The sequence below is a fragment of the Amaranthus tricolor genome, chromosome 7, assembly GCF_026212465.1.
Source record: "Amaranthus tricolor cultivar Red isolate AtriRed21 chromosome 7, ASM2621246v1, whole genome shotgun sequence".
Classification (NCBI taxonomy): domain Eukaryota; kingdom Viridiplantae; phylum Streptophyta; class Magnoliopsida; order Caryophyllales; family Amaranthaceae; genus Amaranthus; species Amaranthus tricolor.
In genome coordinates this window covers 3,951,626-3,978,888 of record NC_080053.1, presented here as the reverse complement: position 1 = coordinate 3,978,888, position 27,263 = coordinate 3,951,626, and the positions used below count along the sequence as shown (strand labels likewise).

Here is a 27,263-nt window from a genome sequence, read left to right as displayed (position 1 = left end):
TAACCATAAAGTTATTTATAAACATAAAGTGATCACTTAATCTTAAAGTCATCACTTAGAACCATAAAGTGGCCCGTAATTTGAAAGGTTAAAATGATCACTTATAATCTCAACATTAAAAGTTTTCTAAGTGATCATTTTAAGATTGGAAGTAAAACAGTTTAAGACTATGGGTGATCACTTTAATATTATAAATGTTTACTGATAACCTTCAAGTGATGACTAGCTTGTAAGCTCATATGTTGATAAATTGTATTAATTGGATAATTTAACCTATATATATTAAGCGTGTCTCACGGTGAAAACGTCACACACAGAAATTGTGTTTTGATTTTGATTCTTTCATCAAATCCTTTTGAACGTTTAGACCACCTGTTTTTTAAGAGAAATTTTCAAATCACCCTATGTAGAGGTGAACACGGTTCGGTTTGGTCTGGTCTGACACTAAAATCAGACCAAACCAGAAATTCCGATCTGAAAATTTTTTGGATCGGACCGGACCAAACCGTTTTACAACGGTCCGGTCTAGTCTGGTCCACGACTTTTTATTTTTTATATTTTCATCCAAATTAATACATGTATTTATACAAATATTCACACCTACAATTAATAAATATAATAATTTGTAATTAGTTGATAACATCAACATCATTCAAGTATATATTGCTATATAAAAATAACTGCATCTTAAAATATCTAGGTAGCAACTTAATTTTTTAAATACAAAATTATGATTTTTGACCATAGTACGGTTTGCGGTCTGGTCTGGTCTGAAAAATAAAAAAAAACGAGACAAGACCGTAAACCGTAATTTAGTTTGAAAAAAACTAGACCAGACCATTTAAACCGTAGACCAGACCAAATACTAAAATTCCGATTTGGTCCGATTTAATTTACGATTTAGACTAAACTTTGTTCAGCCCTAACCATATATATATATATGGCAAGCAAAAATGGAGAATAAAAGGAAGGCAAAAATAGAAAGTAAAGGCGATATGTGAACTATTTGTGAACGTGGAGCGTCGACAATGGAAAGCGGTGAGTGACACAAATATAGCCACAAAGTACACAAATCACAAAAATCAAACAGGATTCTACAACTATAAATAAAACTATCAAATCCATATATATATTATCTTATCTTACGAGTGTAATTCACAATTACCAAATTTGAATTTGAAGACATGAATAAAACGAGCAAAACCATGTCTCTTCTTACAATTGTTTTGTTAATGATTCCCTTTTTTCTTGTTTCACCATGTATAACTTCACATGAAAATCAATCTTCATTATATACAACCAATAAGAAAAAGCATGAGATATCCCATTTTCGAACACTTAATCGAAGGAAATTGATTGATTGTCCGTTACAGAAACTTTATCGTAACATTAAGATTACAGTTGACGCTGTTTCGCCTCTAGCGGATGAGCAGAAAATTGTTGTAACTGTATCCGGTATATTCTTCCCTTCAGACAGGCTCTGGGTTTCAATGATCACTCCTGCTGATTCTGAGTAAGTCCATCTTTTATTTCTTCCAATTATTATCCTTTTAATTCGTCAATTAATTACTTTAATTAATAATTTTTTACGGTTGAAAGATTTTCAATGCTAATTTTCATTGCATTTGTTATGTTATTCTCCTGATTGTAATAAATTATTACAATTATTTTCATATTTTTTGTGAAGAAAAGAAATTACTAGAGTAAAAAATCATCCACGTTCATTTTTTCAAAATTTTTTTTACATAAATTTTGTGCAGTAATGCTTTCTAAAAATAATTGTTTTACATACATTTAATTTGTTAATATTTTTTTACATAAATTTTACGTAAATTCGAAGTATAATTTTGTTTTTCATTCCTATCTAATTTTATTAAAAATTTGAAAAAAATTAAAGTAAAATTGATAAACAAAAAAACTTTATAGTATTTTTACTGATTATCGATAATGTTGATGATTAAATATTAGCGTCCGTGATTGCCCTTTAAACAAATTTTGTTATGTCGAAACTGGGGATTTGAGCAAGCTTCCTCTTCTCTGCCATTACCCTGTTAAGGTACTTCTACTTTTTTTCTCTTTTTTTATTATCAGTAATTTTTATTTTAAATCTTGTGGTTGTGGATATTGAAATGATTGGATTTTAGGGTCGGAAAGTGTTTACTTATGAGAAACGTAACCTCAGAGTTTTCACGCTATATTCTCTATCATGAAATCAAAAAGATCATGCAATAATACAAAAATTATCCATTTGGTATTTTTATAAGTGATCCAAATTGATTCTCTAAACAAATAATCACCCAATATCAACATAAGTCGAGCTATATATATTTAGACCATTTTGCTTTAAATAAGAGCTCGCCTAGAATTACTATACTAATTTGGGAAGAGAAAAGTATTAGAAAAATAATACAGGAAACGAGGAAATAATTTTTTAAAGTAAAAGTCAAGTAACCTGGCATTTATTTGGTGAAAATGAATTAGCTCAAGAGATTTTGAAAATCTACCAAGAAACTAAACAAGAAAAGCAACAAACATACAAAATTGAAGTTATCTTTAATAGCTATTTGGATTGATAGTATTGCTATTTAAGGAGGAACAATATATATTTTTTTTGATATATTTACTTTAGGGGGTTTAGGGTAAATGTTACCCCTTTTTTAGAGTAATAGAGTACACTTTGAAGTTATCTCATTTCTAGCAAACAAAATGCCCATAATTAATGCCCCGTAGTGCACTCACTACCCTTTAGTTCTTAGAATCCAGGCGAGACCTAAAAGTTGGACTTTTTTCGCCCTTATATTCTACTAGAATTCAGATTTTTTATTTTCCAACATTGCTTGTACTCGAATTCTCAAACCTACAACAGAATTAAATAGGAATTTTATCTTTTAAAACATTAAAATTTTTATTTCATTGTAAAATTAATGAAAATATTTTTTCTCTACTACAATATATGATTATCCCATACTATTCAACTAAGTAAATAAATATATAGTTTAATCATTATTTGAACTAAATAACTCAAATATGTCATCATTCGACATAATTAAAAAAGCAAATTCATAACATTGTTAGTTTAGTATTTTTATTAATGATCCAAACTCATATAATTTTTAAACAACAAATCATCCAATGATTAGTTACGTGTTTTGACTCACAAAGCTGTTCAACTTTTAAATTAATTCAAAAGTTTACACTCAGCTTTGAGAAAGTTAAATCCTAACTATTTGTAAGTTAAAGGATAATTTTATATTCGATATTAGCTTGCAAAACTAACAACAATCATTTTGCAATCCTAAATGTTGATTGTTTTTTTTAAATAAAATCTTAACCTCCATTTTTTATTTATTATAAAACCCTAAAATACAAATTAAATATTCAAAGATACATTTTTTAAGAATTATATTTTAAAAAAAATAAATGAAATTTTTTTATTAATCACCATTAACTTGAAGTAGAATGTTGATGTTTTATAAAACTAAAAACTACTTTATATATAATTTTTTTGAAAATTACATAAAAATTTAATTTTTGTCAAAAACTACCAGATGCAAATTTTCTTTGTTAAAGATTACCATATAAGGATTTTTATTCATTGACCATTAATTTTGGCTTTCACATGTATTAGCGCAAGGGCCGATTCTCCTAACTTATGAGATGATTTTGATAATCTGAACCCACTATATGACTGGCACATTGGAAGATGAAATTGGATGTGTAAGGAAGAATGAGGGGTTATGATTTAAATCACATCATGAGGTGATCAAGAAGGTAAATATAGAGTGCCTTGAACCAGGCAAGAACGTGCACATTGGGTATATGCCTTGAACGAGGCATGATGGTGAAGGAAGGTGCCTTGAACGGAGCACACAACTGCAATAGGCAGTAAACACTTATGGATTGTAATCGTTCAAGCACATAGTGCTCGTTCAAGCAATGTAGTTCAGGGTTAAATCTGACTTTTCTGTTTTGGTCGATACTTGGAGGACAAGTTGTCTATTTGTCCTAGTGTTTATTCCAATACAGGCCTATATAAGAAACAAAATTAGCATTAAGAATTGTGTGTGGAGTCTACAATGGGAAAAAAGTTTGAGAAACCTAGAGTGCTTTGTACTAGTGAGTATGTGTGATATTTTTGTTTGTGAGGTTGTTTTAAAAAATTATGAGGATTTGTTTCATTAAATTGATGTTGATTGATTAATAAAACACAATATTTTTTAACAGGAAGGTATTCAAGATACTTTATTAATCATTTTTGTGTCTTTGCTCTTGTTTTTGTTGTTTCCTTAGTTTATTCTTTGTTTTCTATTGCTTTTGCATCATGTTCTTCAGGTCCTTAGGCTTTTTTTTTATTGCTTTCGTCATGTTAAAAACTAACTTTAAAGTTAGCCTTCCGTTGAGAAATTTTTTTTATATAACTTTTAAAGATGTTTTGTAAAAAAATATTAAAGTCACTACATGGAATCTATTAAAATCATTGGATAATTTTTGATAAAAAAAAAAATTATTAGGTTGTTTATGATAAAATAAATTTTTATAACATTGGAAGGCTTTAAAAAAATTATAAGAAAACCAGTTAGTCTCTTGAGGGATTGTCTCTTATAGAGATGGCTTTCAGACTCAACCCACTAACGTTTTACAATTTTATGAAAAAAGTATAGCTTAAAAACAAATGCACGTGCTATAATATGATTTAACCTATTTGAAGTTGGTGTTTTAACCTATTAAAATTGATATTTTAATATATTTGAGTTGGTACTTTAACCAATTAAAGTTGGTAACTGAAATTGGTGTTTAACCTGTTAAGTTGTTCTCTTATTGAAGTTGGTATTTTAACCTATTAAATTGGTATTTTAAACTATTGAAGTTGGTGTAACACCAACTTTTAAATACCAACTTTAACAGGTTAACATGCCAACCTCAATAGATTAAAACACTAACTTTAGTAAGTTAAAATACCAATTTTAATAGATCAAAATAACAACTTATAAATAAGTCAAAATACCGACTTAATCAGTATAACACACCAACATAAAGACATTAAAATAGGAACCTCAATACGTTTATAACTAAAGAGGTTAAAACTCCACTTCAAATAGGTTAAAAATACCATCTTTAATAGATAAAATTACGAACTCAAATAGGTTAAAATATCAACTTCAATTGGTTAAAATACCAACTTGAATATGTTAAAACACCAACTTAAATAAATTAAAATACTAACTTAAGCAGCATAAAATACCAACTTAAACAGGTAAAAGTACCTATTTCAACAGGTTAAAATACCAACTTCAATGTACTAGAATACTAAGTTTAATTGATTAGCAACTTAACAGGTTAAAAACAGCAACTCCAAATAGATAAGCATACGAACTTTAATAGGTTAGAATACAAATTAGTATAGGTTAAAATACCAATTTCAATAAGCTAAAACACAAACTTCAAATAGGTTAACACAAATTATAAGGTGCGTTTTTAAAAGTTTTTTTAATAATATATTGGTCTGTCCCAAATGGACACGATTCTCAAAGAGACCGTCGCTCATAACAATTTGTCTAGGAAAATATTGATGAAAATAATGGTAACCATGGAGATTGCGGCTTCATCACTAATGAGCTGCTACTACTAAGTAGTCTAAGTTGAAATGTGTAAGAAAACTACAATTGACTTTAATGACGAACAATCTCCATTATTCTTTTTCTTTTACAATTCGAATTGTATCGAAAACCGAGAATGGCGGAAAGGAACAATTTAGCCCTGTGTTTTCTTTTTCATGTTTAGGTATGTATGTTACAACAAAGGTAGGATTAGGTCGGAATCGTTTCTAAGACCTTAACAAAAGAAAATTCAACTCCAATTTTATACGAGATTAGATTCTCAAATAATAATTAATCGTGTATTTTTGTTCTATTAATTATATTTTACAACATATTTTGATATTTAATCATAAATATAAATAAAGAAATATGAAATGTATTTTTACTTAATGACAATATTTTTAACATGTTAAAAATTATTTAGTTGCTACATCAATTTGAAACAACAATTTAAAAAATCTTAATTAAAAAGGCAATGTTATAAAATTAAAAATGATAAAACACATTTCAAATTCAAGTTTGAATTTACGTAAATTTTTAAATAAAAAGTCTACCATTTATATTTCACGACCTTTTATTTTAGTGGAAAAGCATAAAAAAAAATCAAAAGATATTGATTGTTTATCATTGATTTTACATTGCAAAGAAAAGTTGGAAGAGGAGATTTTTTTATCAAATCATGTTAAAGAGAAAACGAATGATATCCACCCATTTATTGTTTGAAGTTTGCTTTTATTGTCCTTCCCATGTTAACGTGGATTGTTTTCTGCCGACTACTTAAATTAGCATATTAAAGAACTACATAGTTTGGTGGTCGTTAACAGTTACATTAGCCTCTCTGTTTGTAATATTGGTTGCGTTTATATCTTGTACAATAATAAATAAAGGTTACCCAAATATCTCAGAGAAACGGTCATATTATGAGACTGTCATTATGGATCGATTTAATTGCTTTTTTTAATTTTTTTAAACAAAAAATATTCAAATGCAGTTATTAGACTAATCAGTCCTTTCTTACTTCTCCCTCATTATACTGACTTTTTATATTTAGTTTTTTCTTTTGTCTGAATCCTAGCATTATTGTTCCTTTCTTCTTCTTCAAAGCACAATTTTGTTTAACAATTTGAATGCCACCGTTATCCCAACTACTTGCCGTCATATCCTCTAGTGAACTCTTGATGTCAAACTCTTTTTGTTCAGACAAACAATCTAATTGCAAGCTTTCTAATTCACATCCTCCTACATCTGAAATTGTAAAATTACTAATGTTATATTTGAGAATGATGATTTAATTTATAAATATAGATTTAACTCAAATTTAGTATTTGACAAATAACAAAAATTCAAATTTGAATTTGAGTCAAATCCACCATTGTTATAAAAGTGATTAAAGATGAGAAATTGAGAATGATATCCCAAATCTTGTTATTTTCAAATTCTTCATTATGATTTCATGATTGAAATTTACAATTTGAAATAAAATGTTTGTTTCTAATAACATCCTAAAAGAATTGAACAATTTAAGATACAAATTCAACATTATAATTCTACAGTAAAACATTTTATGTTAGAGAAAATATATGAATTCTAAGTGCATAAAGTTATTGTATAGAAATTAGTCTAAATTGAATATGTTAATCATGAAACTATGACATATAAATTTATAATTGATGTTTTATGATCTAAATTAATTTTAAACTTATTATATTCAATTATCCATTCAAATATTTCAATGTATAACTAATATTCCATATTGTATGTTTTAATATTCAAATTATACAACATAATACGATAATTGAACAATGTATGTTGGAATAAAGATAAGTATTCAAATTGTAGAGATGATGCAAAGGATTTAGACCAAATTGAATATTTTAGTAGTAAAGTGTGACACAGAAATTAACGATTGATGTTTTATTGTTTAATTCATATTTGAACTTGTAATATTCAATTTTGATTTAATTTCGTTTGCATCTCTTCGAAAATGCTGTAAATTCATTTTCATGTCGAATTCATTTATTAAATCCTCCATTTTTGATGTCGATGAAAATGAAATATAATGATTATGAAGTTCAAAGATGAAATTGTCGATGTTCTTGATAATTTTTTTGAAGAATTCGAGAGATTTGTACAGAATTGATTGAGCAAATCCTTTTTGGATTTATTCCCTAATTGTTGATATTCAATTTTTGGCGTAATAATGAAAGTTTCTTCTTTATTCTTTTTTATAAAATTGTAATGGGATAATGGGTTGGATTAAAAATGGGCCCTCTCATATTGAGAACGTCTCTCGCAAGAGTGACTGTAAAAGTTAGTATAAGGTTTTTTACTTATTTTATTAATGGAATAAGAAATCTGAAACTAATTTTGTTATGAGATTAAATAATTTTTAATTTTGTTATATGGGTAAGCAATAGAGAAGAGGTTTAACATTTAGACAACCTTTTATTTTACATAACATAACTGATATCATAGGTTGGCAAGCGACACAATATGTTAAAAGCTAACGAACCCAATAATTTAATTTTTCCAAATATTTTCGAGTTATCGTCCATAATCTCTAACCTCACTCTAAGATTTATAAATTTTAATTTAATTAAATAAATCATAATGATTCATCATTTAGCTTAATAGAACTATAAATGACTTACTGTAGGCTGCCTACTTGAAGAGTGATCCAGACTTCTTACCTTGTAAGAAAAGTGTATGCAAAAAGTATGGTGCTGACGGGAAGTGCAATGTTAAAACATGTAGTGCATCATTGACATTTCATGTGATCAACATACGGACAGATATCACATTTGTGCTATTTGACAATGGTTTTGATACGCCGTGCATCTTGAAAAGGACTACTACACCCCTTCGTTTTGCTAATCCCAACAAGCCACTCTATGGCCACATTTCTACCGTTGATTCTGCATCTACTCTGGTATTCATTCTTATTAATTTTATGGTCCAATTTGTTTGCTTAATTTTTGGGTCAAATGGGCGAATTCTAAGAAATGACATCAAACATTTTTTCTTTTTTAGATCCGTTCCTTCTCCTTTGAGTTTGTGTTTTCATGTAATATGATAAGTCAAAATGATAAGAATTTACGAATTGTTCATATATATATATAGAGGAGGGATCCATTAAGAAGGGGTTAAAAATAAGAAGGGTAAAAAAGATTCTACACCATTGATTTCACTAAAATAAAAAAAATCTATGGTCACAATTGAGCCAAAAACTCATAATTGTAAAAGTAACTATGTTACACAAAAAGGTAACTATAAAATAATTTTTAAAATGTTCTAAATTTATAATATAATATTCTTTTTTGTATATATAGTAACTAAACAAAATCAAACAAAAATCTTTCTTATTTTAAAATCCTTCTTATTTGATCCTACATTTCTCTCTATATATATATATATATATATATATATATATATATATTTATTTATTTATTTATTGTATGATAAGTCAATGTGATAAAATGTGCCGAATTGGTTTGCACTTTCATTTTTAGCGCAAAACACTTAACATTTGTGGGTTATTTAGTATTTTCATGAAATGGAAAGGGAATGGTAAAAAATAAGCTTGATATTGAAATGAAAATGGATACTATTACATTGATAAATTGCGTGGTTAAAGTCAAGCAACAGAAACAAGTTACTGATGCAAGCAATTTGACCATAAATGAATACCTTTTTTGCTCTCTTCTCTCACCATCGATGCACCACCACCACCGCGCACCATGCACCACCGCCACCATGCACCGCCACCAGCGCCTCTTTATCTTAACATTCTTTCTCCTTTTCTCTCTCGTCTCACTTAAAAATCTAGATTTATTTTCTATCTCTAAAAATTTTAATACCATACTTTGATTCACTAAATTCTTCAATTTTTGCTTTCTTTTAACAATTGAAAAATGGGGATATGTTGTATTGAAGAATATAATAAACTTATTGTGAATTGTTGGGATAAGAGAAAATAAAAAATAGAAATCTTGATGAGTTGTTGAAGAAATTGCATAATCTTCAAAAACTGCGCCACACCGGTGGAAATGGCAGTGATGATCGGTTATTGGCGGTGGTAAACGATCGGTGAGTAAAATGGTGGTAACCTTGGTTTTGTTGTTGGATGAGTATAGTAATATCAACCTGCTTCAATTAAGGGAGATGAAGTGTTTTGTTTCCGGTTGTTAATGGGGTAGTAACAATGTAATGAATTTTCTTGGAGTTTTGGTGTGATTTTGAATATGATGAGGTTGGTAGTGCGTGGATGTGTGTATTTGTGTATGATGATGTGAGAGTCATTATAGACTTTCTGAGGAGTCGCTCGACCCACACTGTGGCATACTCGATCAAGCCAGTTGGCTCGACCAGATCAGTGAGCATTCTGATCTGCTACTCGACTGGAATACAAACTGCTCGACCAAGGCCATTTCGCTCGATCGGTCGAGCAAGGGTCCAAAATGCACTCTGTTTTCCTGCGCGATAAGTTTTACGGAAATATTTTAATGTGGGCCTTTGCCCAATCATTGGTATACGACTACTACTATAAATAGGAGTCTCATACACTCACTTCAATGTGGATTCAAACCCTAGCTAAACACAAACTCATCTTCTTTATCTTCTCCAAGAGTAATACTTTATTGTAAGAGTTCTTGAGAACATTATTGTGTCTTCACATAATCAAGCAAGCTAACCACTACCGAGGACGTAGCCCACATTGGGGTGAACATCGTAAATCTTGTGTCTTTGATTTTGCTTTCTTTCTTATTGTTTCTCATTGCTTATTATTGAAGTGTTGTTTACTTGCATTGAACACCCTTGCCATTGGTCTTAGGTGTATTCTAGTGATAAAGATTGAAACTTTAGACCTTAGTGTGTTTGTTTTATCAATTGGCATCAGAGCTTAAGGCTTTTGTTGGTGTTTGGGAGTGTTCAAGAATGCAAAACTTGTGGAAAAATGTCTTCAATGAAGTTGGACATTGAGAAGTTTGATAGGAGTGTAAACTTGGCTTGTAGCAAGTCAAGATGAAAGCAATCTTGATACAAAATAGGGTGTACAAGGCTCTTGAAGGTGAAGACAAGAAATCTATTGGAGTAAGTGATGCAAAATGGGAAGAAATGGATGCTAAGGCACTATCGGCTATCCAACTATGTCTCTCAAATGAAGTTCTGAGAGACGTTGTGAAGGAGACTACCTCTAAAGGGATATGGGAGAAGTTGGAGTCTCTTTATATGGCAATGAGCGTGACCAACAGACTACTCTTGAAGAGTAGACTCTACGATCTCCGATTGCAGGAAGGTAAACCCCTTAAACCCCCTCTTGATGAATTTTATTCCATTGTCATGGACTTGCAAAATATTGATGTTAAACTTGATGATGAGGATTTGACCATTTACTTGTTGTGTTCATTACCACCTTCTTATAAGCACTTTAGGGAGACCTTGCTCTATAGTAGAGACAATTCGAGTAGTGATGATGTTAAAAATGCCTTGATCCAAAGGGACTTGATAGATACGCAATTATCAAGTTATTCATCTAGTACCTCAAATGATGGTTTGTATGTGAGGGGTAGAGCCAATGATAAGGGTTCTACTTATGGTAGTGGTAGCAAGGGTAAAAGTAGGTCAAAGTCTAGAAGTTCAAACAAGAATAGAACTTGCAACATTGCAAGCTCAAGGGTCACATCAAGAAAGATTGTTGGAAGTTGAAAAGGAAGCATTCCAATGATGAGGAGAGGTCTAAGGAGGGCTCTAGTAGTGCCGAGGCTAACTATGCGAATGATAGCGATGATAGTGGCGTTTTGGTTGCCACACATGAGTATAAGGGTGAGTATGAATGGAATCTTGATTTCGGGTGTTCTTTCCATATGACACCCAACAAGGGACTATTCACTACCTATGAAAAAGTAGATGGAGGGAATGTCACTATGGGCAATAATGCAACTTGCAAGATTGTCCGTGTTGGGAGTATTCAAATAAAAATGTTTGATGGTATGGTGAGATGTTAGGCATATTCCCGGGTTGAAGAAGAACTTGATTTCATTGGATACGTTAGACAAGAATGGTTGTAAGATTGCTTGTCAAGGTGGAGTGTTGAAGTCATAAGAGGTCACTAATTGTGATGAAGGGGAAAATGAATGGGAGTTGTATACTCTAGAGGGTTCTACGATCTCTAGCTCCGTGAATGTCTCCACAAGTATCATATCCGAATGAAGAGACCAAATTGTGGCACTTGAGGTTAGGTCATATGAGTGAGAGTGGTATGCATGAGTTGAGCAAGCAAGGCTCGTTTGGAGGAAAGAAACTCGGAAATCTTGGCTTGTGCGAACACTGTGTGTATGGGAAGCATAAGAGAGTGAGTTTTAAACCAGCTATCCACAACACTAAGGGCATCCTTGATTATATTCATTCCGATCTTTAGGGGCCTTCTAGAAAGACCTCACTTGGTGGGTGCAACTACTTGCTTATTTTTATTGGTGACTACTCAAGGAAGGTTTGGTGCCATTTTATCAAGCACAGAGATGATGTATTTGATGTCTTCGTTGACTAGAAGATCATGATTGAGAATAAAATCGGGAAGAGCATCAAGACATTGAGAATTGACAATAGTCTTGAGTTTGTTGATAAGAAGTTTCTTCAATATTGCACTAAGGAAGGTATAGTAAGGCATAGAACATGTGTTGGAAGGCCTCAACAAAATGGTGTAGCCGAAAGGATGAACAAGACATTGTTGGAAAGGGCTAGGAGTATGATCGCACAAGCTAAGTTGAGCAAGAGGTTTTGGGCCGAAGTCGTTTCTACGACATGCTACTTAGTGAACCGATCTCCACACACCGCATTGAACTTCAAGTCCCACAGGAGGTATGGTATAATTTACCAGTTGATTATTCTAATCTTAGAGTATTTGGTTGTCCTGCCTGTATTCATGTAAGTGAGGGAAAACTTGAACCTAGAGCTAGAAAATGTATTTTCATGGGCTATGGTTTGGGTGTAAAGGGATACAAGGTGTGGTGTGAGAAGACCAAAAAGATCATTACTTCTAGGGATGTAGTTTTTGATGAGAATGAATTGGTTACTTCTACTGTGAAGAGCAATCTTACTAACATTGAGGTACATCCGATGGCACCCAAGAGGAGGTGGAGCCTCCCAATATTGATGAAACTGATGATGATGCTCAACATGGAAAAGAAATCGTTTTGCCCACTCAAAGAGCAAAGAGGAAAATTATACCCCAAAGAAGGTACATAGAGGAGTGTGACTATGTGGCCTATGCTCTCGCTATTGCTAGTGAGGTGGAGAGTGTGAATGATCCAAATTCTTACAAGGAGGCTATGGTCTCAAACGACTCAAGCAAGTGGCTAGTAGCTATGAAGCAAGAGATGAAGTCTCTTGCAAAGAACAAGACTTGAGTTATCGTTGAAGCACCTAGAAACAAGAAAGTTGTGGGGTGTAAATGGGTTTTCAAGAAGAAAGAGGGATCAACTAGCACAAGTGCTCCGGTATACAAAGCAAGAGTTGTGGCAAAGGGGTTCACTCAAGTTGAGAGGATAGATTTTCATGAGGTTTTCTCACCGGTTGTGAAGCATTCTTCCATTAGGACTTTGTTAGCTATTACTGCTATGGAGGGTCTTGAGTTGCATCAATTGGATGTGAAGACCACTTTCTTACATAGAGAGTTGGAGGAACAGATCTTGATGAAGCAACCGGAAGGCATTGAAGGTTAAGGTAAAGAAGGTCATATGTGTCGTTTGAAGAAGTCATTGTATGGCCTAAAACAATCGCCTAGACAATGGTATGAGAAATTTGATTCGTTTATGCTTTCACATGATTTTACAAGGAGCTCCTATGATAGTTGTGTCTATCTTAAGAAGCTTGATAGTGGGTCTACTGTATATTTGATCCTTTATGTTGACGACATGCTTGTAGCATGTAGAGATTTGTTCGAGATGGAGAACTTGAAGGTGTTACTTTCAAGTGAGTTCCACATGAAAGATCGTGGTGAAGCCAAGAAGATACTTGGAATGGAGATATTGAGGGATAGGGAAAAAGGCATCTTGTACCTTAGTCAAAGGAGGTACATTGAGAAGGTATTAAGAAGATTCTCCATGGGCGATGCAAAGAGTGTATCTACGCCTCTAGCTTCTCATTTCAAGCTATCCAAGAAGCTATGTCCTCAAACAAAAGAAGAAGAAGAAGAACAAATGGATGAAATTCCTTACACTTGTGCAGTTGGTAGCGTTATATATGTTATGGTTTACTCTAGGCCCGATATTGCTCAAGCAGTTAGCATGGTGAGCCGATACATGTCAAATCCGGGGAGGGTCATTGGGAAGCGCTAAAGTGGTTGCTAAGGTACTTGAAGGGAACCTCAAATGTTTGTCTCAAGTTTGGGAAAAATTCAAGCGGGTTGATTGGGTATTGTGATTCCGACTATGCGGGTGACTTGGATACTAGAAAATCTACCTCGAGAAATGTTTTTACATTGGGTGGAGCGGCGGTGAGTTGGCAATCGTCGCTCCAAAGTGTGGTCGCTATGTCCACCACCGAAGCGGAGTATATAGCTATCGCCGAGTCATTTAAAGAGGCAAAGTGGCTTAAAGGGTTGGTTGGTGGGATGTGCCCTGAGATGAGCTTGGTGCGTGTTCATTGTGATAGTGAAAGTGCCATTCATTTAGCAAGAAATCAAAACACTTTTCATCAAAGAACCAAGCACATCGACATCAAATATAACTTCATCCGAGATGAAGTTGAGCATAAAAGAGTACACTTAGCAAAAATAAGCACCAATGATAATCCGGCTGACATGATGACGAAGCCGTTGCCGACCGACAAGTTCAGTCTATGTGTGAACTTGATTTGTTTAGAAGCTTGCTTGATGTGAAGCCCTAGGGGGCATTTATGTGGTGTTTTACTTGTTTGATTGTTTGTAGTGTGTAGTAAGAGTGTCTTGGAGGAAGTGTGTAATCTTGGTGAACTCAAGTTAAGGTGGAGATTGTTGGAGTTTTGGTGTGACTTTGAGTACACCAATGGTGTATGATGAGGGTGGTGGTGTGTGGATGTGTGTATTTGTGTGTATGATGATGTGAGAGTCATTATAGACTTTCTGAGGAGCCGCTCGACCTACACTGTGGCATGCTCGACCGAGTCAGTTGGCTCGACCAGATCAATGAGCATTCTGATCTGCTGCTCGACTGGAATACAAGCCGCTCGACTAAGGCCATTTCGCTCGACTGGTCGAGCGAGGGAGGGTACAGAATGCACTCTGTTTTCTTACGCGATTAGTTTTATGGGAATGTTTTAATGTGGGCCTTTGCCCAATCATTTGTATACGGCTACTATTATAAATAGGAGTCTCATACACTCACTTTAATGTGGATTCAAACCCTAGCTAAATACAAACCCATCTTCTTTATCTTCTCCAAGTGTAATACATCATTGTAAGAGTTCTTGAGAACTCCGTTGTTTCTTCACAAAATCAAGCAAGCTAACCACCACCGAGGACGTAGCCCACATTGGGGTGAACCTCGTAAATCTTGTGTCTTTGATTTTTCTTTCTTTCTTATTGTTTCTCATTGCTTATTATTGAAGTGTTGTTTACTTGCATTGAGCACCCTTGCCATTGGTCTTGGGTGTATTCTAGGGATAAAGATTGAAACTATAGACCCTAGTGTGTTTGTTTTATCAAATTCAAATATCCTATGATAACCATTTGCATTACTTTCCATATCAAACAAATAGTGATGGCCATGGGGTGGGTTACCCAGAACTGAACTGAACCCGAATTTTCGAAGAACTCTCATGGAACCGGAACCCTTTTTGACTGGATTTAACCACACCGAACCGCAAACTATTAATATTCAAAAAATTATGACGAACCGTGGAATCATTGGCAGAAACTGGCTCGTATAACTGCAAAATGTTAAGGTTCGACATCATTTTCTCCCTTTTTTTTATTAACTTTATTTTTTTCCTTCTTTTTATTAAATGTTTTAATAATGATTGAAAAAAAAAACTCTGTTAATAATCAACAATGGTAGGTTCATATTATTATAGTACTTTATATAATTTTTTATATTTATATTTAAAGTAAAAAAAAAAAAGAATTAAACCAATGGTCTGACCCGCCCAACCCGAGAGTTGAAGTGCTAGTTACTACCTCCTAAACCGTTAAGGAACTGTCTGGACCGCTTTTGAAATCAAAATCGAAACCGACCCAATCCGGACCGTGGCCATCACTACTAACAAACAAGTGGAAATGTCATTTGTCATTTGTCTCTGTTTCTTACTTGATATTTCAGTGAACCAAACAACCCCTTTGTATGAGCAGCATTTGTGTTGTGTCTATATTTACAACACACTGTGAACATATCTTGATCTTTAATAATCAATTATGAGATTCCAAATTTCAACATAATTTTTGTTGTATTTTAAGTGCAGAACATGAGAGTAAGATGGGTAAGTGCAAGTAAGGAACCTCAACAAGTCCTGCTTGGTGATGGCAAATTGGTGAATTCGGATGTTACCACTTTCACTCAAAAGGATATGTGCGGTAAGTCGATCACAATATTACTTGTTCAACTGAAATTAAAAGTATTTTTAATACTCCCTCTTATTTAGGAAAGACACTTTTTTTTAATCATTTATTGATTATTCTTTTATTTGCAATTTTATTTCAAATCATAATTATTTGGATTTTACATAACTCGAATTCAAACTCAGGTTAGATTTTATCATAAATTCATAAATTTTTAATTATGTATAATTAGAGATCATCAGTGAAGAATATTTCAGTTTCTCTTAGAGTTGTAGAGTACAAGCTTTAGAAAAATATTTCACTTATCTTCCAAACACTCCCTATAGCCTTTTGCTACAAATTAGACACTCAATTCCTACTAAACTAAAAAAAACAGGCTTTCTCCGTTAAAAGTTCCTTTTGTCTTTTTCTTATAACAATGATTAATATGAGACTTTGTGTATAGCTCATTGATAAAACAAAGGAAGTTATACTATGAAAATAAAATTACTCTTCAAAATACAAGAATAATTAAGAAATCCAATGATAAGGATTAATGTTATAAAGATTAATGTTGCAATTAATACGAATAGGTGGTGCAGCTAAGGATTTTGGATGGCACGATCCAGGTTACATACACACAGCTATCATAAGTAACCTACAACCTTCGGTAAATTATTCTTACAAATATGGGAGGTATGCCTTTTTATTTACTATATAACATTTTTAATAGTAATTAAGTGGGTTTTCATTTGCTTAAATTATTATTTTAATTATATAATATCTAATTTGGTTGGTGTAGTAATGCAAGCGGATGGAGTGATAATATACAGTTTCGAACACCACCTGCCGGAGGATCAAGTGAAGTCAGGTTTCTAGCTTTCGGCGATATGGGAAAGGCTCCACGAGACTCCACTTTGGAGCATTATATTCAGGTGTGAATACATACCATTATATTTTTTATAATAATTGTTTTAACAAGCTCACTAATCTATGCCATAAAACATATTAAGAAAAAAAATTTAAAGAAATGTTTTAGAAAAATTTAGTTAAATGTGGTCATTAATGCCTCATAACTTATACTCTTATAACATTGTTATAGTTGATTGAATCTTGATAAACATTAGACAGAACTATTAATTATGCATCACTACTTAAGAGTCATTATAGACAATAGGTAACATTATAACACCAAATACATTCTTAAGGCAAAGACTTATTCTCGTCCCACCAACTTCTTACTTTCAACACTTTTATATTTCTTTCATTTAAATTACTTTGTAATTGTTCAACTTATAACTTTACATTTCTTTGTGATGTACAAGATAACAATGGTGTGAGTCAAGGCACTAGTCGTCTTTTACTTTTCTTTTACCTCTCAATAGGTGAAATTAATACTTAAACAAGGTGCAATACTTTATCAATCTAAATACGACTTGAGTGTTGTGCGATAGCGGAAGCAAGGTCGATGAACAATAATAAAACAATAAAAATTCAACCAAACACAATAAGAAAATGACACAATAGATTTAACGTGGTTTACTATCAATGTGATAGCTACGTCCACCAGCACCGAGATCAAATAATTTCACAATGATCGCAAAGAATTTACAAGATGAATCACACTCACAAATAACAATGGCTCTCTTGTGGTCTCTCTCTCAATTTGTGAATAATAATTCCCTAGTATTAACAAGAGGGGTATATATAATAAAACCATCTTAAAGACAATTTGGGGTCTAAGTATCCACAAATAACCAACCACAAATAAAGGTAACCGTCAAGAAAATCACGTAAAACAAAAACCACAAATTTCGCCAGTTGAGGTCGCGGGCCGTAAACCAATTTGCGAACCGCGACCGGTCTATACCAAGAAAACAGTAGCTTTTGTTCTTCCACTCACGGCGGGTGGTGCACTTCTTCGCGAGCCGCGATGTCCTTGATCTGGAGTTCGAGGCATACTAACAACATTGAGTATGGCTTTGCATCTAACCTGATGTTCTTGTACCCATATTGTACTTTATAAATAAATAAACAACGATTATTAAGTTTATTGCCAGAACCACAACAAAAAAAAAAAAAAAAGAACAGTAAAATATACATTTATATTATTAACCAAGGAATACACGAAATCTAAAATAGTAGCAAAAGGCTAACCATAACCGAAATAACCCCAACTTAAAAGGTAAACATGACATTATTGTGCAACTTGATTTGATATTCAATAAAATAAAAAATAGCCAGGATCACTGTCAGTGGTGGATGCAATGGCTGAGGAAGTAGGGTCAGGTGCAGTAGATACCATTTTTCACATTGGTGACATAAGCTACGCAACAGGGTTCTTAGTAGAATGGGACTACTTTCTTCACCTTATCACGCCATTAGCTTCTCGAGTATCCTACATGACGGCTATTGGAAACCATGAAAGGTTCCTTTTTTTTTTTTTTTTTTTTTTTAATTTGTCTTGTGTTTTTCTTTGATTAGTAATTGATTTTGTTAATTTTTTAATAAAATATAATTAATAATATAATTGATCTAATAGGGATCATCCAAACTCAGGGTCAGTGTACAACACTGCGGATTCTGGTGGTGAGTGTGGAATAGCTTATGAAACTTACTTTCCAATGCCAACACAAGCCAAAGATAAACCTTGGTATTCCATTGAACATGGTCCTATTCATTTCACCGTCATCTCCACTGAGCATCACTTTCACCCCTATTCCGAACAGGTACTTAAATTATTAGGCCGTGAAAATTCGTCACATAATTTTCACCGTGGACCACTCGTAGGAAGATTAGCTCACCCACTATATATGAAAGTCAACAACCCACTATTTTATCAATGTGGGATCTTGTCTCACATGTGAAGTATTTCCAACATAAATAACATTTTATATCTTATGTCATCATTAGTATATTTTCAAAAAAATAGATACTGATGTATGAGGACTCCATCATAAATTTTTTTTTTTATTTTAATTACTTTCTATAATTTTTCCTTTACTTGCAGTACAATTGGATTAAAAGAGACATGGCTTCCGTTAACAGAACAAGGACTCCATGGCTATTATTTACTGGGTACATCCTTATTTTGTTTCATGTAATTATTTTAGAAAAAAAAATATAAACGTCAATATATAATGAGCTAAAAGTTTAACGTAATTTCAGGCATAGACCGATGTACACCTCTGCAAATCCGTCATTCATACCCAATGTTGATCAAACTTTTGTTATATCTATTGAACCTTTGTTACTCCAAAACCAGGTTATATTTACATACACTAATTAATATTACTCATATAGTGTTCATTTCATAGTTTTATGCACACATACTAACACACACACCATTTAATTTTCATTATGATGATCATAATGTTGTAGGTTGATCTTGTATTATTTGGGCATGTTCATAACTATGAGAGAACCTGCGCTATCTATCAAGGGAAATGTATGGCTAAACCTTTTAAAGATGTAAATGGAATTGATACTTACGATAACTCCAATTATAGAGCACCTATTCATGTAGTTATTGGGATGGCAGGCTTCACTTTAGATGGTTTCTCAAATACAGTAAGCTCTTACTTTTAATTTTTTACAATTTATATCATTATTCTACAATTACATATTATCAGTTAATATAAATCAAATAAATTATATTTTTCCTAATAAATACAACATATAGGAAAGCAATTCACTTACACCATGAGAACGAAGAAATATATTCGATTTTAGGGTTTGGATTTTGTATTTTTATACATTCGAATGTGGTGGAAAACACCAATATATGTACAAGGAGAATTCCTAGCGTTCTTTTGAGATATCACAAAACCTTATAAACAACTTCCATGTGTTGATCTTGAGGCTTGTATATGAATCTACTAACCACTCCTACAACATATGCTATATGTGGTCAAGTATTATAAATATAAATCAGCTTCCCTACCAATCTTTGATATCTGGCTTGATCAACTAATTTTGCTCCCTTGATAATTTGTAACCCACGATTCATCATCGATTCATCACCATTGGAATATCTATAGGTTTACAATCCAACATTCTAGTCTCTGATAGTAAATAAAGAATATATTTCCTTCCAGAAATAACAATACCCTTTTTGGATTCAAGTACCTGTAATTCCAAAAAAGTACGTAAGTTTTTCAAGATCCTTCTTCTCGAATTCCATAAACAACCTATTTTGAAACAAGTATATCTCTATTTTATCATCTTCGGTAATAATCATATCATTCGCATAGATCGACGATGAGACAAGTAGTCTAATTTCTCCTTTTAAAAATAGTGTGTGATATGATTTACTCTATCGATACCCGAATCTCTTCATTACCAAAGTGATCTTTCAGAATCATGCTCTTAGGTCAGTACTTTAAACCATAGACATCCTTTGGTAGCCTACAACCTTCTCCTACTAAGAAATCTTGGCAAAAACTAGGTGGCACCAACATAGACTTCCTTAGTAATCTCACCGTGCAAAAAGGTGTTCTAGACAGCAAATTGATGCAAAGGCCATTCTTTATTTGTTCTAAGCAATAAATACTATAAGTTAGATTGTAACTTTTTGCCACGAGTCACGCTTTGTATCTCTTAATTTTCCCATCAACCTTATATTTTATAGTAAATACCCATCCGTAACCTTTAAGTTTCTTTCCTTTCGGAATTATGCATTTCCTTCGGGTTTTATTTTTTATGAGAGCATCAATGTCATTCTCCATAACTCTCTTCCAATGTTCACTTTAAGTGCTTTTTTGTTCTATCTCAACATGGTCATCAGTTGTTTTGGACTCAACCTGATCATTTGTTTCATATGCTCAAGTCTAAGATTAGAATCAGATGTACAATCAGATGTACGTACCTTAGACAAGGAGATAGGTGAACTTGATTGTTGTATGTACAATCAGATGTACGTATAATTTGAGTTAACCATGTGAACAGTCTCATTATTCTATATCCAGATATTAGATATAACATGTGTGAAGCATGTAAATCATAATCTTTATTTCGTTTACTTGACTAGTTCTTTCGTATGTCATCACCAAATTATATCATAATTGTTTTTTTTTTTTTTTTGAAGAAATTCATTTTCACTCATTAGGATCCCAAGCACAACATAGCATGTTCGTTGCTATATAATTTTTAAAATCAGTTGTAGGATCTTATTAAGTGAATTTGATTTTTACTTTTATTTCATCTTTGTTTATAAAAGCTTCTGGAACCTTCTTTGTAAAATCCCACAGCTTCTACCCTTGATTAATGACAAATATGTGCATGAAAAAATTTATCGTGAGTGAAGTCGTTAATGGAGGCTGATTGCATGAACAATCATAAGCAAAAAAGTTTATTTTTCTTCTCTCTGTCTCTTTTTCTTTGTCAACTTTTATACTAAGTTGTTCAAAAATCTGTACCCACTTTATTTGAAATATCTTCCATAATCATTTATAATTATTTATCATTTTTTAATTTTTTTAATTTATCAAATTATCGTATTTGTGCTTTACACACGTACTTCAATAAGAAAAAATAGTGATTGATAATTAGAGTTTTTTTATTTGTACTTTAGATTAGACATAAAAGCTCAAATTATTCAAAACTTATGATATAAGCGTTCTAGGAGAAAGGAATTAGACAACATTACAAATTTTAAATACATTTTTTTTGTTATATATCATATTTATAAATAATTACATGGTTATTACTTTTACTTTTTACGTCATTTACAATGTGATACAATAAGAATCATTTTATATATTTTCCAACTTTTCAATTGAATATTTATAAATCAATAAACAAATATATACATGTATTTCGCAAGCATATATAGTAATTAGATAACAATCCTAATAAAATTATAAACCTTTTAATCACACAATGCTATATTGTTTTATGTTTTATTGTTAAAGAGGTTGAGTCATCATAGCATTATCTTTTAAAAAAATTATGTTTTAATTTTAAACCATTGATTGTTTGGCAACATTATATCCTCATTAATGCCCACATACTTGATTGATCAATAAAAAATACTCCCTTCTATTCACCTTAGAAGTCCCATTTGACTTTTTACGAATTTTAAGGAGAGTCAAAAGTGGAGCCTTAAAGGTAGGAAAGAGAGTAGTATTATGAGTTTTTAATGTAAGGGAGGAAAATTAGTATGGGTAATGGAGAGTATAATTGAAAATAGGATAAAGTTACTAAGGGCATAAAAGTCAAAAACCCATACGAAAAATAAAAATAGGACAATTAAGGTGACTTAACCATAAAAAGAAATGGGACACATAAGCTAAATAGGAGGAATTATATATCATGTGAAATACGCATAGGAGTTGATACATTTGACATCAAACTCAAAGCTTTTTGTATATATAAGTTTTAGTACTCCGATAACTAATCTTGCAACCATTCTCCATTTATAAAGTATTGAAACGAAATATTATATCCACAATATCTAAAAAATTAATTGATTTTATTATTGCAGATAAACGAATGGAGTTTGAAAAGGATATCAATGTTTGGATATTCAAAAATCTTTGCAACACGAAAAGCACTACAACTCCAGGTTATATAACGGTTTTTCCTATCTTATAAATTATAATAATCGTATTACGTATGTTTACATGCAAAGTATATAAGTTAATTATTGATAGCATGAATTTTATGGCTTAACAAGTAACATAATTAAGTATTTTTTTTTTATTATATTAAAAAATAAAATTGGTCAAGAGTTTTAGAAAAGAGGTCAAAAGACCCATAAAGCATAAAATTTACTAAGCATTCAACTAGCTTTACGATTTTACATGAGGACTGATTGTTTTATGCAATATCATAATAATTGCTCCTCCTCCCATATGACATTTAACCATTTTTGTTCCAGCTATGTTGGTGAAATTTATTAATAGCCTTATAGAAAACAAAAAACTAAGCCCATATTAATTGAATTATGAGTATTAAAATGTACAATAAAATAAACAGATTGATTTCCTTTTGTTATTGATATGCATAAATTTTTATTAATAATATTTCGACCTTACATGTGGTCATTGTTTATACTTTATAAGACTTTGTCATTACTACGACCATGAATGACTTTATTCTTTGTTTATAATTTTCAGTTTATTAACTCAATCACAAGACAAGCTGAGGATGCATTTCAAATAATAAAAAAGTAGACACGATCAAGCGGGCAAAATTTCTAATTCAATATGTTTGTGTTTTGATTTGATTCCTTGTGAGTATTTTGTTATATATGATGGACCAGCAGCATGGTGTACCAGCAGTAGCTTCTCTTGTTCTTTACAGCCTCGTTTATGCTATTACACATCCAAGCAACTCAAGGAATATAGCCAAAACAAATAGTAGTTCAGCAAGCAAGCTTCAGTTGATATTGTGTTTCTTCTATTACTGATCTGTGCCTTTCATCATCCAACGGTGTAGGATTATTGCTTATCAACGGTGTAGATTTGTTTTAGATTTTATGCTTAGAATCCTATGTAATGTATATATAAGCTAGTTATAACTAACTTCTAAGGTTGTTATAACAAAATGCTTTGTAGCTTCTGTTTTCTTGATTCGGCCTATATATAGGCTGATTGTATTCATTATACCGTAAGCTTTTCATTCTAATAAAATTTCTCTTGTTAGTCTTTTATGTTGTTCATCTTGAGCAGTGAGAACCATTTCTAACATGGTATCAAAGCAAAGAATCTGATCTGACCCATACATGCCCATCATAGCCTCATCACAACACGACCTCTGTCTGCATACATCAGCGCCTATGATTTTTTTGATATTTCTTGGTCTGTTCAAAGCCTTAGCTATTTTATGCAAAAGCCCAGAAGTTCTTATTGGCAAGCTTTACTTCATACCTTGAACTATGCTAATTCAACGTCAAGGGATCAAGTTAACAGGACAAGGACAGTGAGTTCTACAAGCTTATTCTCATTCAGATTAGGGGTCTTATATTGACACTAGAAGGTCCCTCACACGATACATCGTGATGTAAGGAAATTCTCCCATTAGTTGAAAAAGTAAAAAATAGCACACAATGTTCAAAATTTAGCTTGGAAGAAAAATATAGAGCCATGTCATATAATGTTAAATGGCTAGTAAGATTACTTCAAGAACTTAATGTTAAATAGCACACTAACAAAAAAAGTTGCATCCTCTCACGCTTAAAAATGTTATTGCCCACGCTTATATGTGAGGCTAACACAATGCCCCACGCTTAAATAAGTGTTGGAAAATTTTCTGTGGGAAAATTTTGCCCACGCTTATTTAGCCGCGCTTATAAGCGTTGGGAAAAGCTCTTCCAGACTCACTTATACTCGTGGGGACATTATCAACACTTATAAGCGTGGGGAAATTAAGTACATTCCTAATGACTCATTAAAACTTTTTCCACACTTATAAGCGTGGGTAATGTAGATAATAAATACTTTTTAAACTTATTTTATTAACCCTTTTCGACACTTATATACTACTATTTTTTTCTATTATAGTAATAATAATAATTATTAATAATAATAATCATATTAACAAAGTTAAAAAAAAGGCTAATAATGAAACGGTAAATGTTTTCAATTCAAAACATAAATATATATATTGTCTTTGATTTCTACATTAACGTCACAAATTTTGTGAAACAAAATATCTAATAATATTCAAAAAAATATCATTGTTATGATATTACAATACAAACTAAAAATCAATGTGAACCATCTTCACAACTACTTTTGGACGCTTGTATTTGGTACTTATGTTTGTCGTACTCGTTTTTTGGTGGCAACCTAAACACATAAAGTAATAATTAAAATTTTTTAGTTTCATTACAAAGTATATAATATATTAAATATAAATAAAACTTGTTTTCCATCCTTTGTAATTTAACATATAATAAGATATATTCTTATAGAGAAACTAGCAACTAGTTTTAACCAACGCCAAGAAATAAGTAGATCAAGAAATTAGTTAGTGCAACAGCAAGAAATCAGTTAACTAATTTGTACTTAGTACTAGGGGTGTTCAAAAATATCCGGTTTCGAAAATCCGATCCGAAAACCCGCTTTCTGATTTTTAAAACCGGGTAAATTATCCGGTTTTCCAAATTCGGATATTTCGGGTCGGGTACCCGGTTTTATAATCGGGTATTCGGGTCGGATACGGATTGCGAATTTTGATAAACCGGGTACCCGGTATCCGGTTTGAGTTTTTTTTTAATTATTTTTTTTTTAAATGTCAAAAATGAAATTGAAAGATTCACTAATCATTAGGCAAAAATCTAACACTATACTCATAAACTTAATAAAATTCTAATTAGAAACTAGGAATACTTAGAGTAAAGATGAGAAGCTTACAATAAGAAAACTAGAAATGGAGTGGTGGTGGCGTAGGAGGGCCAAGGCACTGCGGTGGCGTAGGTAGCGGTGCAGGCAGCCATAGCTGCTGTTGGAGTGCACGAAACAGCAGAAGTTGCTGTTTAGGGGGGAGAAATCGCAACAGCTGCTGCTGCCAGGAGGGAGGAGGAAGGTGCGTCGGCTACTGCTGGTGGGAGTGAGGGCTGTCGGCTACTATCCTGGTGGCTGTGGCGGCTCACAGAGAGGTGAGGGAAGAGAAGAGGAGAGGGAAGGAACGAAGGAGATGGCAGCCGTGGGTTTTTGCAATGTGACGGAAGGGTTCTTGCAATGTGGAGGAACTAATTAAATCTCCAAAAATTATTTTAAAAAAATTAAATTATTTTATAAAATATAATTATAAAGTTAAGTATTTTAATATTATTTGAATTACATATTAAAAAAAATGTTAAAAGAAATAAGAAAAAAAATTACAAAACCGGGTATCCGGTTTTCGACCCGGTTTAAACCGGGTCGGATCCGGAATTGAATTTTAACTATCCGGAAAACCGGGTATCCGGTTTTTCGGAACCGGGTCGACCCGGTATCCGGTTTTGAACACCCCTACTTAGTACACTATATTCTTCAATTAGTTTTGCTGTATATTCTTCAAGAAATCAGATAAGTTCACTATATTCTTCAATACTGCCGATGTATATTCTTCAAGTATACTTGCTCAACTAATCATCACATATAAAAGAGGTGATTATCAAAATACTTCTTTACTAAAATAAATTGTTATCATTTACGGTATTACACCATTAACCTGAAAATATTCAAAAATGCAACCTAGCATATCAATAATCTAGTCTTATAACTGCAAATTAGAATAGCCATATACCTTAAAACTTAATTTTGAAGGACAAAAAATTAATCCAAAAGCACATCTATATGCTGGCCACCTTCTATCATGGTAACTGATACCACCTACATTGATTTTCAAGTATCAAAGAGTACTCTGAATTCCATGAGAATGATTGTTTCACAGTTGAACAGAGTTAAAAGAGAATCATAGCAATCAAGAATATGCGGATTTTCCACTGAAAAGATCTCATACAAAATGGATGAAATCTTAATCAAAATGAATCAAATGTGGAATTATGTGTCTATGTGTGGAAGTGTGCATTTATCTGCAAATATGTGGGTCTTTTATAATAGTATTTCAATTGCTAATAAAGGATAGATGGCAACTTTTTACAGACATCCTAAAATAGTATATTGACGAGGGAGTTATCTAGTAAGAGAAACCCATCGTGCTTTCATGAGGGTTTTATCTTTCGAGAGATAAGGTGTTGTAGAGCGAAGATTACGGTGGATGCAGCAAAAACCGAATCACTCATTTTACCATCCTTTTAAATCATTACAACATGTCTTGCTGAACGAGCAAGAAAAGTGTTGTGCAACAGCGGAAGCAAAGATCGAAAAACAATAATGAAACAATAAATATTCAAACAAACAATAAAGGAAATCACACCGAGAAATTAACGTGGTTCACTGTCAACGTGATAGGTACATCCACCGGCACCGAGAATAAACTTTTCACTATAAACCGGGAGATTACAAGATGAACACGAGAAACCACAACAATGGCTCTCCAAGATTTTTCTCTCTTAGTTTTCCTCACTTTGTGTTTTGCATTGCATCACCTATTCTAATTTTAATTAGATAAGACCTTTATATAGTATACCTCATAGGAACTAGGTTAAGAAAATACAAAAAACCGTCAAATACTAAGAGTAATCGGCCAAAAACGCGCCAAGA

At 32.3% G+C, this 27,263-nt stretch overlaps 1 protein-coding gene across 2 annotated transcripts; it reads left to right on the top strand.

Annotated features, from left to right (window-relative positions):
- The first annotated feature begins 983 nt into the window (after window positions 1-983).
- On the top strand, window positions 984-23,768 carry LOC130818833 (probable inactive purple acid phosphatase 27). 2 transcript variants are annotated; one of them, XM_057685063.1, is made up of 13 exons: window positions 984-1,513; window positions 1,969-2,056; window positions 8,254-8,526; window positions 16,032-16,143; window positions 16,701-16,803; window positions 16,910-17,042; window positions 18,348-18,535; window positions 18,650-18,836; window positions 19,118-19,185; window positions 19,276-19,372; window positions 19,489-19,677; window positions 22,592-22,672; window positions 23,226-23,768. In XM_057685063.1, exons 1-13 carry the CDS (start codon window positions 1,185-1,187, stop codon window positions 23,280-23,282), a joined length of 1,905 nt encoding a protein of 634 aa, XP_057541046.1. In that variant the 5' UTR covers window positions 984-1,184; the 3' UTR covers window positions 23,283-23,768. The 2 variants fall into 2 exon arrangements, with proteins under 2 accessions (XP_057541046.1, XP_057541047.1); XM_057685064.1 differs by lacking the exons at window positions 18,348-18,535; window positions 18,650-18,836 and having other exon boundaries at window positions 996-1,513.
- Window positions 23,769-27,263: the final 3,495 nt, after the last annotated feature.

Excerpts from the sequence above, each read along its gene's own strand:
- LOC130818833 (XM_057685063.1), top strand. The coding sequence starts at position 1,185 with ATGAATAAAACGAGCAAAACCATGTCTCTTCTTACAATTGTTTTGTTA. Across the intron at positions 16,144-16,700 it reads CACTCAAAAGGATATGTGCG|GTGGTGCAGCTAAGGATTTT; the intron begins GTAAGTCGATCA and ends TAATACGAATAG. Across the intron at positions 19,186-19,275 it reads CCATGGCTATTATTTACTGG|GCATAGACCGATGTACACCT; the intron begins GTACATCCTTAT and ends ACGTAATTTCAG.